The sequence below is a fragment of the Alligator mississippiensis genome, chromosome 5, assembly GCF_030867095.1.
Source record: "Alligator mississippiensis isolate rAllMis1 chromosome 5, rAllMis1, whole genome shotgun sequence".
In the NCBI taxonomy this organism is placed as follows: domain Eukaryota; kingdom Metazoa; phylum Chordata; order Crocodylia; family Alligatoridae; genus Alligator; species Alligator mississippiensis.
In genome coordinates this window covers 51,135,772-51,152,454 of record NC_081828.1, presented here as the reverse complement: position 1 = coordinate 51,152,454, position 16,683 = coordinate 51,135,772, and the positions used below count along the sequence as shown (strand labels likewise).

Sequence of the window (16,683 nt, the reverse complement as noted above, 5' to 3'; positions counted from 1 at the left end):
AGGTCCCTAAGTCAGCAGCACTAACAGTACACTTGCAGCAACAGCTAATCAGAAGAAAGCTCACCCTGATTGCCCTTAAGATGCAATTTGAGTCCTGGAAAAGTTGCCTGAATGGGATGATGCTAACCATGTAAATGAGTACTTTTGTCTCCAGGGCAGAGGTTTAGGTACCCGTTCTGGGTTTAAAACCACTAGTGACATTGTATCACTAATATACTTTCTACCAGTAAAGAGAACAGCTTTTAAGGGAAAGAATATTTAAAAACACTTTTAAAAACAGTTTTTAATCTTAAATTGCCCCAAACAACTAGTGCACCTTGAACTTGTGCCACACATCCATAGAAGACTTTGAGAAGACTTCGGAGTGATCCCACACCCACATCCCTCAGCTCACACCTGTAACTTCCCCCATACTTTGGGGTTTTATCTTCTGTGCAGGCAAGGGGTAGTCTTTATTAAGGCTTAGAAAGTTGCTGGCAGATCAATTACTCTTGAAGACTGAATCCCTGAATGACAGAGTCCTTCCTGACTGGCTGTGCAAAGGTTGAGTAGCATTTCATTTGACTTAACTCTTGTAAATGACTTACAGGGGAGGGGCTGGAGGAAAAGCACCACAAGTAACATCTACCAGACATCCCCAGGACAGTAATTAGGATGCCCAGAACCACAGCAAACCAAAGCTCTTATACAGCCTACTCTGCTGATATGAAAGAAAACCAACCAAACATTTCCATTAGCAGAAAATGATCGTCCAGCACTTGGAGTTGCCTGCTACACGATGAGGCTTCCAGAAGGCCAGGCTGGCCGTGCATCCTGCTCATTCTGCCAAATCAAGGCTGTAGGAGTGTCATACAGCTGCAAATCCTGAGCTGTGCCAAAAAGTGGAAGGCTCCAGCTTCTCCTGCTACATTGACCCCTGCTGTAAGAACTTCAAGTTCCCATTACTGCACAAGTGGTGAATCTGTATTCAGCTTGTGCAAGCGAGGCAGCCCACAGCTCATGTTCAGGGGAGAATATAGTTGATGCGCTGGGACACTGATTTACAGCCCTGGGCAGAGAAGAGCCTCTTGTCTTTAGGCACAAATACCATCATTCTGGCCACCTCATCGAGTGCTGTCTCTGTGTATGGAAGTCCCTGGACCACGAAAGCATCTCGAGCACACAGCTTCACATGATGAAACTCCAGGGGCAAGAATGGCACAAAGAAGTCAATGAGGTTCTCTTCAAGAAGGTGACTATGGGCAAAGGCAGTTCCTGCAATGAAAGACAAACCAACAAGGACACTTAGCAAATCACTCTTCTTGAGAACCTTCTCTCTGCACATCCTTCCATAGCATCTGACTAAGTGAGCTCTGGCTCTCAAAAGCTTATGCATTTCTGATTTAGTCTATAAGATGCCTATTGACCCTGCATTTAGCAGTGTATTTTGGAGCTGTTTGTGCTGCCTGAGATGGAAGATGCAAATAATAATGGAACTCTACTAACCAGTTGGCTATTAAGGACATAGTTCAGACCTTCTACAGTATGCTGTTTTTGTAGTTAGTTCCATTTTGTTGGAATTTACTTATAGGCATCCCTTGGTAAATGAAAGGTCCTTCTGTACTGAAGGAAGGAGTCTTGGATGCAACTCAGATATTCAGCTGGGAAAGGGAATGAGGTGCATTTCACAGCTTGCCACTTCCCAGTGGGAGGAAATTTGGCCAGAATTTACAGTTTCTGCAGCTGATACATGGAACCTGCTTGCATCACTATGGACAAGTTGTGCTTGCCTCAAAGATAGTTTCAGGACATTATCACTACTAGGCTGTTTTTCATGAGTAAGTGAGGGAAAGTCAAAAGGGAAGATGTGGTAAGCATACTCAGCCCTAATTTAGGTGCCTGGCTTCCCTTTCAGCGCAGATGTAGAGAGGCACCTAGGAACAGGATTTACAAGAGCCAGGAACTGCTTAAGCTCACCAGCAGGAAATGCTGGGGAGAAGAGATGGGAAAAGTGCCCTAAGTCTGCCTCCCCAATCTGGGCCCACAAGTGAGAAGGGCATCAGCACACTTACACTGTGAATGGTAGCAAGAAAAATTGAGCAGCTCAAATAGGACTCCATGGTTATGGACATGTCTGACTACGGCAGCACGTGCCTACAGGGGCATTAGGGTGCTTGCAGCCCACCTCCCAACAACCTTGAGTCTAGCACTGAATGGCTGTAGATAGGGAGAACCCTGACCCCCAAAACAGTGTGGAGTAAGTTAGGTTGCTGTGCTGCAAGTGCCCTCAGTGCTGTCTCCAGCTCTGACCAACACAGAGACGTTCCGATGGCAGAACTCTAAAATGGCTCCACAGCAACTGGTGCAATTACCTGGGGCCTCCTTCAGCTCCGTCCGCAGGGGCTGCTCCAAGTAATCCATGGTGATTTCTTCCCTGGCCCGTCCAGCTCGCCAAAAATCCAAAGCCACTTCATTGATGGTGTTGCCACCACTATTACTGGGAAGGGAAGGAACAGTTTTAACTCCTATTTCCCACAGCAGTGGGGGCTAGCCTTTCTGGCAGGTGTGCCACAAGTTAGCCCAGCACTCATTCTCTTCTCCTGCCCCATCTGCTGCTCTGCTTTCTGCTTCTTGTCCTGTGCTCTCTGCCCTAATTGCTGCATGTCACATCCCATGCACAGCAGCTTCCCATGCCAGTTCTAGCACACATGCTGCAACTTGGCCACCCTCACATCCCACAGAATCACACTTTCTCCAGTACTAGTCAACCAGCATGTGCAGCCTTCTGCCCTAGGCCCATGTCTCAGGGTGCTCTGCCTGTTCTGTGGAAGAGCTAGTGCTCAAGTCTGAGGGACATATTGAGGGACCTGTGTTCTTCCTCCAAGAAAACCAAGCTCCTTTTCTACTGGATTCCCAGGTCTGATTTAAGGGGAGCCCCCTCTTCCCAGACAGCTGCACACAATGGAGAGCAGAACTGGGTAGCCTCCTCCAGGGGAAGATGGAGAAGACTGGTGGATACATACATGGTTCTCCCTACCCATCCCAAGAGGCTCTGGGAACTCTGGAAATGCTGGTGTGGGGAGTAGATGTTCACTCCCTCATAGCTGAAGCTCTAGAAGGCTCTGCCATTTCCCCCTATGAGCTCCAATGCCTATTTTCATTCTTCCCAACTCCTCTGCTAATGGTTAGTTTGCTTTCTGTCCTGAGAGCTGCTTCTCCCACCTTTCTCCCTGCAACTGGCCAGGACAGAAGCCTTTTAGCACTGGAGATGTATTATTCGCCGCTTTGGGACTTGAGCCATAGAATGGTTTGGTGTTGAGCCTGGCAGGTGAGTAACAGCCAAGTCAAGCAACATTCCTGTAAGAGGCTTGCCAGACCTGGGCCATCAACCTGGATGTTAACCTGCCCCTTCATGTGGCCTCTGATAGTCACCTGAGAAATAAGAAGATGGACCTCCTGTAGTCCACCTGGCCAATGCTGTCATAGTGATCCATGCAGGGTTTGATGGTATCCAGCAGGTCTGTGTGAAGCTTCTCTGCCTCATCAAAGATAAACAGGGCCTGCTCACAGAGCTTCACCGTCTCACCGATTTGCTTCTTCAGCTGAACCTGCAAATCAGCACAAAAGCCACATGAGCTGCCGGGCAGAAGTGATAGCTAGGACTTGGGTGGGGAGTAGAGTTCTGCATGAAGGGCAAGTAATGTTCACTTCCAGCACCACCCCACCATGGGTGAGGGTGTACCTGTCAAGCATCCTGCTTTCAGGCAGCCTCTCATGCTCCCATCCCTAAAAGAGGTGTAACAAGTGGAGCACGAGTCCTGGGCAAACCCTGCAGGAGATCTGGGGGAGGAGGAAAGAGGTGGGTAGGTGGGTGTTTGTTCCAAGAGCAGAGGAGAGTTCAGGGAGGGGGACAGTGCACAGCAGCCTTACCCAAGCCAGGGACTCCTCAATGGTCCCCAGCTGAGCTGCTGCCACCCATGTATACTCTGGTTGTCCTGGCTCTTAAAGCTGCAGCAGCAGCAGCCAGGGACTGCTGGAGTTCCCAGGATGGGTAAGTTGTGGGCCTGCTCTTGCTGCTGGAGTACAGGCTCTTCTGGGGGGTGTGGGTGTGGGGAGGGGGGGGGGTGTATGTGGGGAGGCAAATTCTAGCCCTATTCCTAACTGGATGCCTGGGGCAGGTGCCTCTCGCTCCCCTCACTATACTTCTGATCCCTAATCTGAATACAGCGGCTGTGATCTTGCCACTAGCCAGCATACACCAGCTTGTGGGGAGCAGCATTGGGTTCTCCCTCATCCAGTGCTCCTGCCCTTCTCCTTTGCCACAAGCTGTGCCAAGTTTGGGACTGAACAAGCAGTAAGGGATTCCCCTGCTGTGCCTGCACAGCAGATTTGCCCAGCTCTCACCTTGTAGGAGTCCAAGTACACAGGATGTGGGAAGTGAAAAAGCGAGATAAAGACTTTAACACACTCGCTCTTCAGCCCATCTCGGTACAGGTGATCAGCAATCATCCGCGCCACAAAATTCTTTCCAGTGCCTGACCAGCCGTGGAACGACAGGGCCAGCGCCTTCTCTGGCTGAGGGCGCTGCAGGAACCCTCTCACTGCTCTCAGAATGACCTTCCTTGCCAGGTGCTGCCCATGCAGCCTCCTGTTCAGGTCGGACTCTAACCCTGGAGAATGAGAGCATGTGGCATTAGCACCAAGCTCCCTGTAAGCAGTCTGGCAGGAACAAGCACAGAGGCTGCTTTGCAGCATTTTTGCCAAGACCTGAGCCTTTCTGCCTTGCATTGCTGGAGGAAAGGCATCATTGAGGGGACTGCGCAGCAGTATTAATGTAGGGCCAGACTGGAACACATCTAACCATCTGATCACAGGGCTGGAGATCACAACTTTGAAACTCCATTCCTAGGTTTGCCACTGACCAGGGCAAGTCACTTAACTGCACCTGAAGAGTTCAGTGTTCTTTTGTAGGCATTAAGTATCACCCTCATTTTCCAGAGTTGAAAACTAAGTCAGGGAGAAGTTGTTTGGCCTGGATTATCAGGCCACTCCTGGCTAGAGGCACTTTTACATGGGCTTCCTCAGTATTTGCCTTTAGGACTGGAATTTGGAGAAGGGGAATGGCTTAGCAGCATACATGGGACAGGGTTGCCTCTCCCTTCCATACAAAGGGGTGACTGGGGAGCAATGGCACCATTTTAGGACCTCCAGAAAGTCCTTGGCCCTGGACCCTTCAGGTTTTGCAGTAAGATAAGGGACAGTGCATCCCACTTCCACAAGGCAGAGAACATTCTGAATGGGACCAGCCATGTTTCCCCCAGCACTGCAACAAGCTCAGCACCTGGGTAAGAAAGGCCATTTGCCCTTAGCTATAGAGGCTGAGAATCAGGTTTTTACTCCAGCTGACTAGAAAACCCTCTCAGGTACCCTGTTACCATGGGATCTGGGCAGCACACAGCCTTCACTGCATTAATGGCAGGGTGGTACTGTTATCCCCATTTTACAGAGGGGACAACTAAGGCACAGAAGGGACTAAGTGATTTGCCCAAGGTCTCACACAGGAATACCATGGTAGAATTGACTCCAGGTCTTGCAAGTCCCAGTGTAGGACCCCCTCCCAACATTGGGCCTCTCTCCAGGGCCTTTACCTGTGATGTTGTTGGTTACTCTGCAGTCTCCTGTCTCACAGCATTTGCTGAAGCTACAGTACCAGCTGGATAACATCTCCAGGGGCAAACTCCACCCTAGGAAAGGAGTACCGGTAAGAAAGGAAAGGGACCAGTAGAGTGTTTGCATCTTGGGAGATAAGCTCTTCACTCTCATTCTTGTGTTACCCAGGCACGTGGTAGATGTCAGACACCAGCACTTGTAGCCACAAAACAACCACCAGTGACATGGTATCTGCCATGACACAGAGCAGGTACTGGATGGAGGCCAGCTGCCCTATTATGCATGTAAACATGACCACCCCCTGAGAAGAATGCTAGAAGGGGAGGCAAAAATCCAAATACAGACTGCCATGTTGCCACATTAGGCTAGGCTTTCTCTAACCCTGCTGGAGAGAGACCGCTGCCTTGCCCCACATGATGCGTCTTGGATACAACTACATGAGCCCCAGTAAATGAATCTCATCATGTGCAGGGCCTCAGCACTGCCTGACAACTGCTAGCGCTTTACCCTCTGGGTGTATGGAAGCAGTGTGTTAATGCTGCCAGCAACAGCGCACGCCAACGATACCTCACGTTACCAGCAGTAATGAACCTAGAGACATACAAAGGCACCACCTGAGGTACAGCAGCACTTCACCTGCCCACACAACAGACACTGGCTTTGGTAGCAAGAAATCAGTGCACACCTGATTCGTAGTTGAAGCGTACTGACAAGTTAGTTTAGCTGCTGTCAGACAATATAATGGGCCTGTGATGACTGACAATGGCTGAGCAATCCCAGCGTGGGCATTAGTCTGTTTCACCCAGTGGTAGTGATGTTTCCCATCTGAGCCCATGGTGCAGGAGTAGTGTGCATCAGCACAGCCCCCCAAGCTGACAGCTCCAAACCCAAGAGATGCTCTACACAGAAGAACATTGGCTGCGGGCAGGGGCATAGAGGGGGATGTCTACATCCATTATTACTGAAGCTAGGGCAGGGAGGCAGATATGCAACAGCTCCTTACCCTCTTGATCCATGTCAGCCTGCTCGTTTTCCTCTCCTTTGCAGCTTGCCTGCCACAGTCCACAAGCCAGGTATTGCCAGTACTGCCTGGACAGGGTGTGCATGGTGTCAAGGTGCCTCTTCATGGTCTCGTCATGGCCAAGCTGCATCCCCTTCCCTATGGTGTGTGTCTGGTCTTCCTTGGGTCCCCAGTGCCTGCCTCTCCCTACAAGCCCATCAGACCTCCACAGCAATAGGAAGAGGGCACAAGTCAGCAGAGGGAGATGGGTGGGACCCCAACCCACCATGGTCACGGAGGCAGGACTCAGTTACTATGAAGGCTGTGTCTAAGCAGCACCCTCCCTCCCTCTCACCCCAGCTGTGACAGCTGCTCTTGATCTCACACAGCCCAGCCTAACTTTGCCCCCAGATTTTTCCATTTGCCTTTCAATTGCTAAGCTGCCAGACCAGTGATCTCACTTCCCCTCTGTCTGCTATTGGAGTTGCCTTGGGGACCAGCTGCTCTGTTCCAGTGACACAACAGTTGGGCAGCAGCAGCAGTGAGGTCTGTCAATGTATAATGGGAGGGTGCGGTTCAGTTGCTCCTCCCATGTCTGGAAGGGAAGCTGGGGAAGGAACTGCTAAGAGCAGCTGCCTGCTTAAACCTGCAGAGACGTGACATCCCCGGTGTTTAACCTGGACTGGCAAGGCCCTGGCCATATCTGGGGTAGGAAGGGGGGCAGGGAAGGGGTGCACCAGCTCTGCAACAGCTCAGGCAAGTCTACTGAATATGAGGTTCTTTCACTATAGCTCTCACAGTGGCACGCAGGCTGCCTCCTGCTCTCATGCCTATGATGCCACCACTTTGCCTGACAGCAACTGATCCCCCCCCCACAATCCCTCCCATTCACTCGCACCCTCTGCCTGCAGTGATCTGGATGGGGGGGGGGGGGGGTTCTGCTCCTTAAGTCAGCTGGGTCCCCTGACTCCCTTTCCCAGGGCATAGTAGAGACAGCTTTTCTCTCTGTTTCGAGCCCTAAGCTGCCTAAACCAGCAGGGCCCCCTCCTGGGCCAGCATTTTCCACTGACTTACATTCTCCTATGCCATTGTATCTCTATCAGTCATTTTCAACCTGGGTGCCCTGGATGCCTTGAAATCCTTGCAAGGGTACAAGAGGGGTGGGGCGCATGCCATGCAATGTTAGCACTGTCAGGTGAGCAAATGTGACTCAAGATGAACCCAGGGATATAAAAGAGAAATCCAGTGTCATAAACATTCAGCCCTGCTGCAAGCTTTCTGAGTTCTTTGATCAGAAGAATTGGTCTATTATTTTTCCATAGTCAAAAGTGAGTGAAAGCAAAGAGCTGACATTTTCCAAGGCAGGGGCCTTGAGCCAAAAAGGTAGGAAAACATTGATCAGTATGGACCTGCATACCCTCAGGGACTGCCCTCCATCCTGGAAGCAGAAGCTGTAGCTGCTTCCCATGCAGGAGAAACTGCGGCCAGCGCTGCCCCCTAGTGACTGCAGAAAGGATACCGTTTTATTCTTTTTTTTCCTTAAGCAGAGACAGGTAAAAATTTCGTTGTGCAAAAGTTTTTGTTACAGACAAGGCTTTTCCAGGAATAGATTTTATTTTTGCAAAATCAGGAACTGAGATAAAGTTTTATGACCAAGGAAGATTTTATCGCCTTTAACACACGATTCTACTGACACTGGAATGCAGCTCTCCTTAAGCAGCAAAACAGAAATTAGAACCCGAGTGTGAAGCTACCAGAGAGGAGTGATGAATAACATCTGCAGAAGAGGCCGGAAGAGAATTCAAGACCTTGACAAGACGGCATTTTTGTCCCTGCAACTTACCATCTTTGAGTCTTATACTAAGTAGGCGTGTCCACACGTGCACATTTACCATGCAGCAACCTAAGTTACTGCACAGTATGGGTGCGCCTCTACACGTGCATGCCCATACTGTGCAGTAACTATGGCAACTTATGCTGACTTGGGCGTAAATTTGCTACCTGCATCATGCAGGTAGCAAATTTATGTCTGATTACTGTGCAGTAATGCATGTGTAGACATGTTACTACACAGTAATAGTGTGTGTGTGGACTGACTCGGGACTAACTTTACTCCCAAGTCAGTCCAAACAGCATTACTGCACTTTAATGCTTGCACGTGTAGACGCTGGGCCTAAATCTGCTTACTGCACATTTAATTTACTGTATAGTAAATGCACATGTAGATGTGCCCAGTGAAACTGTAAGAGTGCTTGTACTAAAGCTTTGGGTTTTTTCTATATAGTTCCAAGTGTCTGTATGTTTGATACAGCCTCACCCTAGTACTGGGATGTAATAAACCAGTATGTGACTAATCGCTTTCCAGAACCCTTAAGTGAAAGGCGATGGGGAACCTAATTGACATGATCTCTGTTTTTAAGTACCAAGTATCAGAAGCCTATAAGGCTCTGGTTTCAGTTGCCTGTGTCTCAGACCTAAAGGGGCCTAAAGAAATAAAAGCTCAAACTGATGCCAAAGTGCTATACTCAAAACCTGCTGCCCTAACTTCTTGTGTAGTGTGGTACTCTGGCATAATATAATTTACAAAATCAACATCATCAGTAAAATGCTTCAAAAAGAATCACAGAAAAGTACGGCTGGAAGAGACTCAGGTCATCTAGTCCACCTCCCCACTAAAGGCAGGATCATCCCTATGTAAACCATTCTAGACAAGGGTGTGTCTAGTCTAGTCTCAAAAACTCCAGGGGTGAGCTGGAGTAGAAATGGATACTGAACAAACCATACAAGCCAGCTTAAAGCCTCAAAGGATTTCCTTGTAAATTACTAGGGATTTGCAAGTGCCATGACCTCTGCTAAGCTGCTGGCTGAAAAGCTGGAAATTGAAGCTAGTTAACCACAAGAAAGGCAGTGCAAAGTACAAGCCAGAAAGAGAATGTTTGATTATGAGGCAACAGATCCACTAATCCAGAACGGAACTACAAAGTCAGTGGTTTCTATTATGTCTCGGATACTGCCAGCCACCTGAGGGAAGATTGTCATGACCTGAGAATACAATAAGCAGCAATTCTCCTCCCGCCCCTAAAGGTCTCTCTATAAAGGAAATCCTGTAACCACAAACTAAATAAGGTTTTAATCCTGGGAAAGGTGGGATGGTCAGTAAGAAACATGTCACAGAGACCCAGGGCCGACCCAAAGAGGGTACAGGGCCTGGGGCAAATCAGTATTGTGGGGCCCCCTTAACACCGTGTGGGGCCTGTGGGACCCCTGCAAAAGCAAGGCATGGGCTGGGGTCTCTCCTGCACCTGGCAGGAGGGGAAGCCTCTGTGCTTCTTCTGTGGCATGGGGCAGAGCCACAACCACCAGGCAGGCCTCACGGGAGGGGCCTCAGCTGCTCCACCCAGCTCCGCAGGGCTCCCCAAAGCGCAGGGCCTGGAGCAGTTGCTTCAATTTGCCATACCCTAGGGACGGCCCTGCAGAGACCAATTCCCTGAAAACCAGACTTAAAATCCCCAGACTACTGAGCAGACACACTGTGCTCTTTTATTACCTACTAGGGTTAGCACAGGCTCACTTGTTTAACATCTTCCCTGCCCATCACATACCCCTGCCCTAGGAGTGCTCACAGCCTGGGATTCATGTCAAAAACACTTGACTAATGATAAAATGCAACCACCACTTTTCACATAAGTTTGGCGATTCATTCACTTCAGCTGGTTGGAAAGCAGAGCAATGTTAGTGTGAGAAAGCCAGTAAGTAATAAGGCCATCTAGAGGCTGCTATAAATACTACAGGCTTAATCAAAACCTACAGGGCTTTCCCGATGGACTAAAAAGAAAAGCCGCTGGTGAAGACTTCAAGTCACTGAGCTACGTATAGGATTTACTAGCTGAACTTTGGTTTACCTTGACAAGGATCACAATCTCTTCTGACTTTAGCATTTCTAAAACTCAGTAGCTTGTCGGTGCTACTCCCAACCCTCAATCCTAAACAGTGAGTTGTAACAGAATTAAGCTGAGCTGCCTGTAACTCAGCACTCATCATCATCACAAAAATGTAATAGGATTTAAATTGAAGTTTTAAAGCTGGTTTCATTAAAATTGTGCAAAACTACTTGCAAAATGAGCAGGCACAAATAAGGCAATACAAACTTGTTCTTACTAGCTGTTTTATATCAAGCTAAATGAATATAAACCAATCAGACTCTGTCCTCACCAATATATGCTGCCTCATGCCTTCTCCGAGATGAAGGCTTCTGGTTTCAACAGAAGTTGCAGCTGCAAAAAAAAGCTACCCAGTTAACACACATCTCTCAGTTACTCTGGGCAAAATGATTAGCCTAAGGAGGTAAAAGAGCTACTGAGGTTGGCTGTCTTCCACATAACAGCATTGGGGTGCAATTTGTAATGTAAAATATTTGTGCTCTGGAGACCACCTGGATATGGACAGACTCCTCTGAGGAGCCCACTTGAGAAACAGTTCCTCTGCTGAACTACAACAGCTTTTTGCAACTGCATTCCATGCAGTCGCAATCCTGAAAGCACATTTTTGGCAAATATATGATTAACACCATTACTGAAGGAACAACTGCCAAACACAGCAGCAAACTCTCTTGAAAGTTTTGGTCACCACGTGCGTTGGAAACCACAGCAACAGAGACTTAAACAATCCAGGAGTGTTGCTTTATTAAAATCTTTATTCACACAATGCAGAGTCTGACCCTGGGCACACAAGTAGAAAGTCACAATTTGTTTTGTTTTCTTCTTAACAACCTCAATTTGTGCAGCTGCTCCCAAGGGCAGTCCTCTGGCAGTTCCGAAAGAGGTGCTTGTTTCAAGCGTTTCGCTCCAGCTGCCGCAAATAATTTACCTTCTTAATAAATTATTAGTTTTCAGTTGAATTTTGCTTGGCAAGATGCATACTCCAGTTCATTAGATGCCCACAGAAGAGCAGGTTTCAGTGTTCCCTCCATGCTGACTGCTGACTCAGGAGGCAGGAGATAAACAGTAGCAGGCTGATGGTGCTCTTTTAAATTGGTTCTTGATTTCTGTGCCTCAGCCCTCAGACCATTAATAACATCCCCAAAACAACCACCTTTTAACAGTGTGGGCCAGTCATTTATTGTATGCACCTATAAGACTGAAACCAAATGCAATGAAAGGATTTAATAAAAATCTCAATGACAGAGCCTAGTATCTGCCCACAAATGAGGGGCAAGACTGACCCTGTTGGCATAGTGATGACATCATTTCTGCTCTAGGATGGCTTACTAGTTGGAACCAACATTTGATAAGCTCTTTTGCTGGAGGAAAAAAGAACTCTCATTATCAAAATGACTGAATCCAACACTGGCCTCAAAACTGATCCATAAAGCAACAAATCTGGTTTCAAGTAGGGAAGAACAAAGTCTCTTTCTGCTGCCTGAGGTCCCACTGCAAGCAGTCTCTTTTACAGTGCTTTGCGTCTGATGGTCACCATGCAGAGAAAGGGGTACATCTGAACTTACTACAAGAAGATGGAAGCTAGTGAACAAGGCAACAACAAGCTCCTCACACTAATTTCACTTCATTGCAAGATCATATTTTTGAATGAAAACCCAAATGCTAATAAGAAACTGCAAATCAAAATCCTAATCCCATCCAACATAGACTCCTCCTGACATGTCAGAGTTCAGAGTTTATGCTCCAAAACAGAACAGGGAAAAAACAGCCTTCAGGTGCCAATATTTTCCCTTCCTTCTCCCCTCCTTGCTCAAGTTACTCTGTTTTGTTGGGAGCATGTTATGTCAATACACCACACAATAACTTTGATTTTCTTTAGAATGACTTGTTTGTCACTTTGGGGCTTATTCTGCCACTGTTCCTGATGCCAAGCAGTACTAGAGTCCATATAGCAGACCAACTGAAATCAGACTGTACACAGCATACAATATTAACTCAATAGTGATGGAAGTAGTTTCTTCCTCAAGCACTGGCCACCCACACATACAATAACTTAATCCACTCAAACAGTTCTGCTCTAATGGAAGCCAGAGGACCAATCTGCTCGTCAGGAGAGAACTCACTGAGCAAACAAAGTTAGCCTTTAATGAGTGGATTTACTGCTTGTGAAACTGGAATAGACAGGCACTATTTTAAAGCCCAGGAAATGGCTGAAAACTATACAAAACCACAACTGTCAGTGCACCTCAGCCCTCACCAGTCACATATACTACTATTCCAGTCCCATGCCTAATTTTGGGCAAAAGACCTGTGATATGGATTGCTGTCCGAAGGGGAACTGAAACAAGACTGCCCTCACATTCAGATGAAAAGTCAGTGTTGACATTATTACAGCAATTCCCCTTTCAAGACACTTTGTCTAAACAACCCCATCTTTGAATAACACCAGTTGCATTTTCAAAGTCACCTCCTATGTCAACAGGCATGTTCAGCTATAACACTAACCTGTTTTTATTTCTACCTTGTTGTACTCCAGGAACACACCACCCTGCTGTGGAAAGGAAAATTTCTTCATCTACCAGCCACACCAGTGCAGAGACAACCCCAGATTCAAATGTGCAAATGCATTTACATTGTAGAAGGCTGGGAAAGGCAGTGCAATGGAGGCCAACTTGCTGCTCTTTTTCTTGTGTCCAGTAAAACAGTGCATGCAAAGGGATTTCAGTTCAGCCCTGCTATTAGGGGGAAGATTTAGAGAGGTTTTGTGCTATTTTCTCATACTTACAAACTGATGCAAGGCCAGTAGGAATAGACTGCAAAATCTTCTTTTCCTTCTCAAGCCCTGCATTTAAATCCTTGGTTTATCCCAACTGAGATGAACTTTGTGGCCCTAAGTTAGTGGCTTTTATACTCTACTGAAGGCTGACCCAATACGAGTGTAAGTGTATAACAAGTCAAGAATGAGGTACACAGACAGCTACACAGCAAAACCTGAGCAGAACTTGTCAATCTTACGGCAGGCCCCATTATTCATTAGTATCAGTTTTCTCTTACATTAATTTATCTCAAACCGGTACCAGGTGGGATTTCCAAGACAACCCCACCAGGGAACAGGAAATAGAAGGAAGCTGACTAATGTTGCTCATAGTTTAAGAACTCAGCCACATGAAGGGCCAGGTAGAGGGAAGGACTGATAAGCAGATGTCCAGCCATCTGTAAAACCAGCAGCACCAAAAACTGTAATCGCTGTTCTGAGTGAGAAGGACTTTAGCCCTTCGTGGGATACATGAACAGGGAGCAGAGTCCACCAACCAATGCTCTCTACTCTTCAAGACCTGTTTGCAACTGTTGGTTATTTGAGAAGTTCGGTGAGGAGCTTTTTCCTTGTTTGAATGATCCAGGCAGCTATCCCTGTTTACAGGGCCTATGTCAAGGGGGATAAATTAGCTACATGGAACCTGTTCCTGAGTGGATTTTATCCTGCTTCTCAGCTACAATTCAAGGAGAAATTTGGTTGATGTGGATGAAGAATGATGGGGATATTTTCTCTGTGCAGACCTTGCTATAGTCCTTATAAAATAGAAAGTAGCAGTTGGTCCAGGTAGCAATTTCCTCTGGGAACTTGCATTAACTTGTAAGCATGTGCTGTAAAACAATCCTATCCCCTCCTTCATCTTTCAGCCTCATGGGTGACATCACCAGGACTCCAATGGCAACACTGAATTATCACCACAGGTGAAGCAGGCCCCTCTTCCCAGCTTGTAAGTAATGAAGGGATAGCTGAGCTCTAGATGCATCTTCTCTCACCCCTAAAAGGTGTTCATAAGAATGTTCCACCCCAGGAGGGAGTGCAAGCATTCAGTTTAATAATTATTTTATTTACCACTTCCTCTTTTTTAAAAGAAGTAGTAAAATACCTAACCAGCTCATAGCTGATTATATACAACCCTGAATCGGACTAGAACCTCATAGGAGCATACTGGAAGTGGGTGGCAGGGAAATGAAGGGGAAGAGAACTGTAATTGTTCATCTCTGTTATCCCCTATAGAACCAGTCCATGTATTGATCTCTGTACTCCACTCTTCCATTAACACCAGGAACTGTATTTTCCCAGTGCAACATCCACCTGTGGTAATGGACACTCCATAATGCCCAAACTGCCACTTCAGATACCCAGCTGTCCGAAGGCTCCCAAACTTTCTACCTTCTTTCAGTGCTGCCAGCTCAAGATAAAAAAATCCCCATCACCTTTTATCTCTGGCTTAGAAGCTGTTCCATTCATTTCCAGTCCATCCTGGCCACAACCATTCAGAACTGATTGTGCTGTTTTTCTATCATTCATGTTTTAAAAAAGGAGTTTCATCTGTTTCCCATTAAAATTACAAATGAGATAGAGTCATCCTGTCTTCTACCAGTACAACATCTGGCCCAAACTGGTCTGTGCACTGCTTCACTGTAGCTAGGATGCTCAAGAGCCGCTGGTCCAGGGCATCCAGGTGAGGGTCAGAAAGCACTGGTGAGATAGGGTCATGAGACATGGCAGTTTTTAAGGCAGACTTCAACACTCCGTTCTTCAGGTAGTTTAGCCTGTTCCAGGTGGAAACCCGGATGCTGGAAGAGAAAGAAATGAATGTCACACCAGCACACACAGGTCTTTCCAAGTTAAGGTCCCAAGAACGTTTCCATAAAGCCAGCTTGCTGAGGGATCTGTTACAATGTGGTTATGCCTAAATAGATAGGAGTAAGTCATGTAATGACTGAGTCCCTCCCTGAATTTAGCTGCATTTATAACATAAGCAAGACCTAAACTGTTTGGTAGCAAATGAAAATGAAGGGATAATCATCAAATGTGATGCAAATCTCCTTCTGACAGCTAGTAAGGAAGCTCCGAGATGGTTAGATCTTGGAACCTTCCAGACAGAGCTGGCAGAAGGAACAAAGTGAATCTGGCTGCTAATCAAAAGCAACATTTGGAGACAGCTCACTGCTACTCTAGTCAGAACTTCACCGGCCAAGGATCAGTCACAGCTCAGAAAAGGATCACATGATTACTATTCCATACAAAGTCAATGCTTTCTACTTTGCCGTTTCATCTCTCAGATTTGAATTGTTTTCTTCTAGGGAATCTTCTGAGGTTCCTTCCATCCCACTGTTGTAAACTTTGTTTCAGCTGATGTCCTGATACCTGATGGTGTCCAAAAGTTGCAACACTGAGTCCCTGAGTATGAGGGGAAAGGTGGTAGCATCAGTGTTATACAGTACTACTCAGGGGACTGACAGTTCCATAATAAATGCTAGATTTTAGCACAGGTACATGGCTCCTGTGTAACGTTCTGCCTGATGGCTTGTCTGTCTAGAGCTGTTTTAGACTGGTCAGAGGAAAGGGTGATCAGAGGAGCTGGGAGGTGCAAGGATGTGGAGTTTCCTCTGAACCTCTCTTCTAGGCATGTGTTTGGAGGAGCTCAGGATAAGAGAGAGAGACTTTGAAGGTCCACACAAAACAAGAAATAAAAACATTAAGTAACTATGGAAAATGAGGGAAGTTAAGTGACTTATCAAAAAGCCTTCAATTCATTTCATACTGCTACTGAAATTTCAGTTTTTGACAGACTTCAGTGTGCTACACAAACTGGTGGGCTTACACAAGAGCTTAAGTCAAGTACCGTACATATGGCTCTGCTTACAGTACACAGGGACTGAGCTCCTGATTCATAGATTCATAGATTGTAGTCGGAAGGGACCACAATGGATCATCGTGTCCGACCCCCTGTCCCTGGAAGGAAAGAGGACCGAGATCAGATGATGCCAGCCAGGTGACTATCTAGCCTCTTCTTGAAGACCTCCAAGCTAGGTGATAGCACCACCTCTCTTGGAAGCCCATTCCAGATCCTGGCCACCCTTACTGTGAAAAATTTCTTCCTAATATCTAACCTAAATCCACTCTCAACTAGTTTACACCTGTTATTCCTAGTCACTCCCTGGGGCACCTTAGTAAACAGTGCTTCCCCTATTCCCTGTTGACCTCCCCTAATAAAATTTACAGGAGGCCACAAGATCTCCCCTCAGCCGTCTCTTGTGAAGGCTGAAGAGATTCAG

General features: G+C 47.0%; 2 protein-coding genes across 4 annotated transcripts in view; both read right to left on the bottom strand.

Annotated features, from left to right (window-relative positions):
• Positions 1–265: 265 nt before the first annotated feature.
• Positions 266–11,218, bottom strand: TOR3A (torsin family 3 member A). 2 transcript variants are annotated; one of them, XM_014596014.3, is made up of 6 exons: positions 6,653–11,218; positions 5,628–5,723; positions 4,384–4,649; positions 3,412–3,587; positions 2,352–2,476; positions 266–1,254 (listed from the first exon to the last, which is right to left on the bottom strand). In XM_014596014.3, exons 1-6 carry the CDS (start codon positions 6,936–6,938, stop codon positions 1,004–1,006), a joined length of 1,200 nt encoding a protein of 399 aa, XP_014451500.1. In that variant the 5' UTR covers positions 6,939–11,218; the 3' UTR covers positions 266–1,003. The 2 variants fall into 2 exon arrangements, with proteins under 2 accessions (XP_014451500.1, XP_019355810.1); XM_019500265.2 differs by having other exon boundaries at positions 2,352–2,470.
• Positions 11,219–11,306: 88 nt separating this feature from the next.
• FAM20B (FAM20B glycosaminoglycan xylosylkinase) overlaps positions 11,307–16,683 on the bottom strand; it is a 41,224-nt gene continuing 35,847 nt past the window's right edge. For both annotated transcript variants that reach the window (XM_059728354.1, XM_006276822.4), the window contains exon 8: positions 11,307–15,198. In XM_059728354.1, coding sequence (XP_059584337.1) covers positions 14,967–15,198 — 232 coding nt within the window. In that variant the 3' untranslated portion in view covers positions 11,307–14,966. The remainder of the gene's footprint in view (positions 15,199–16,683) is intronic.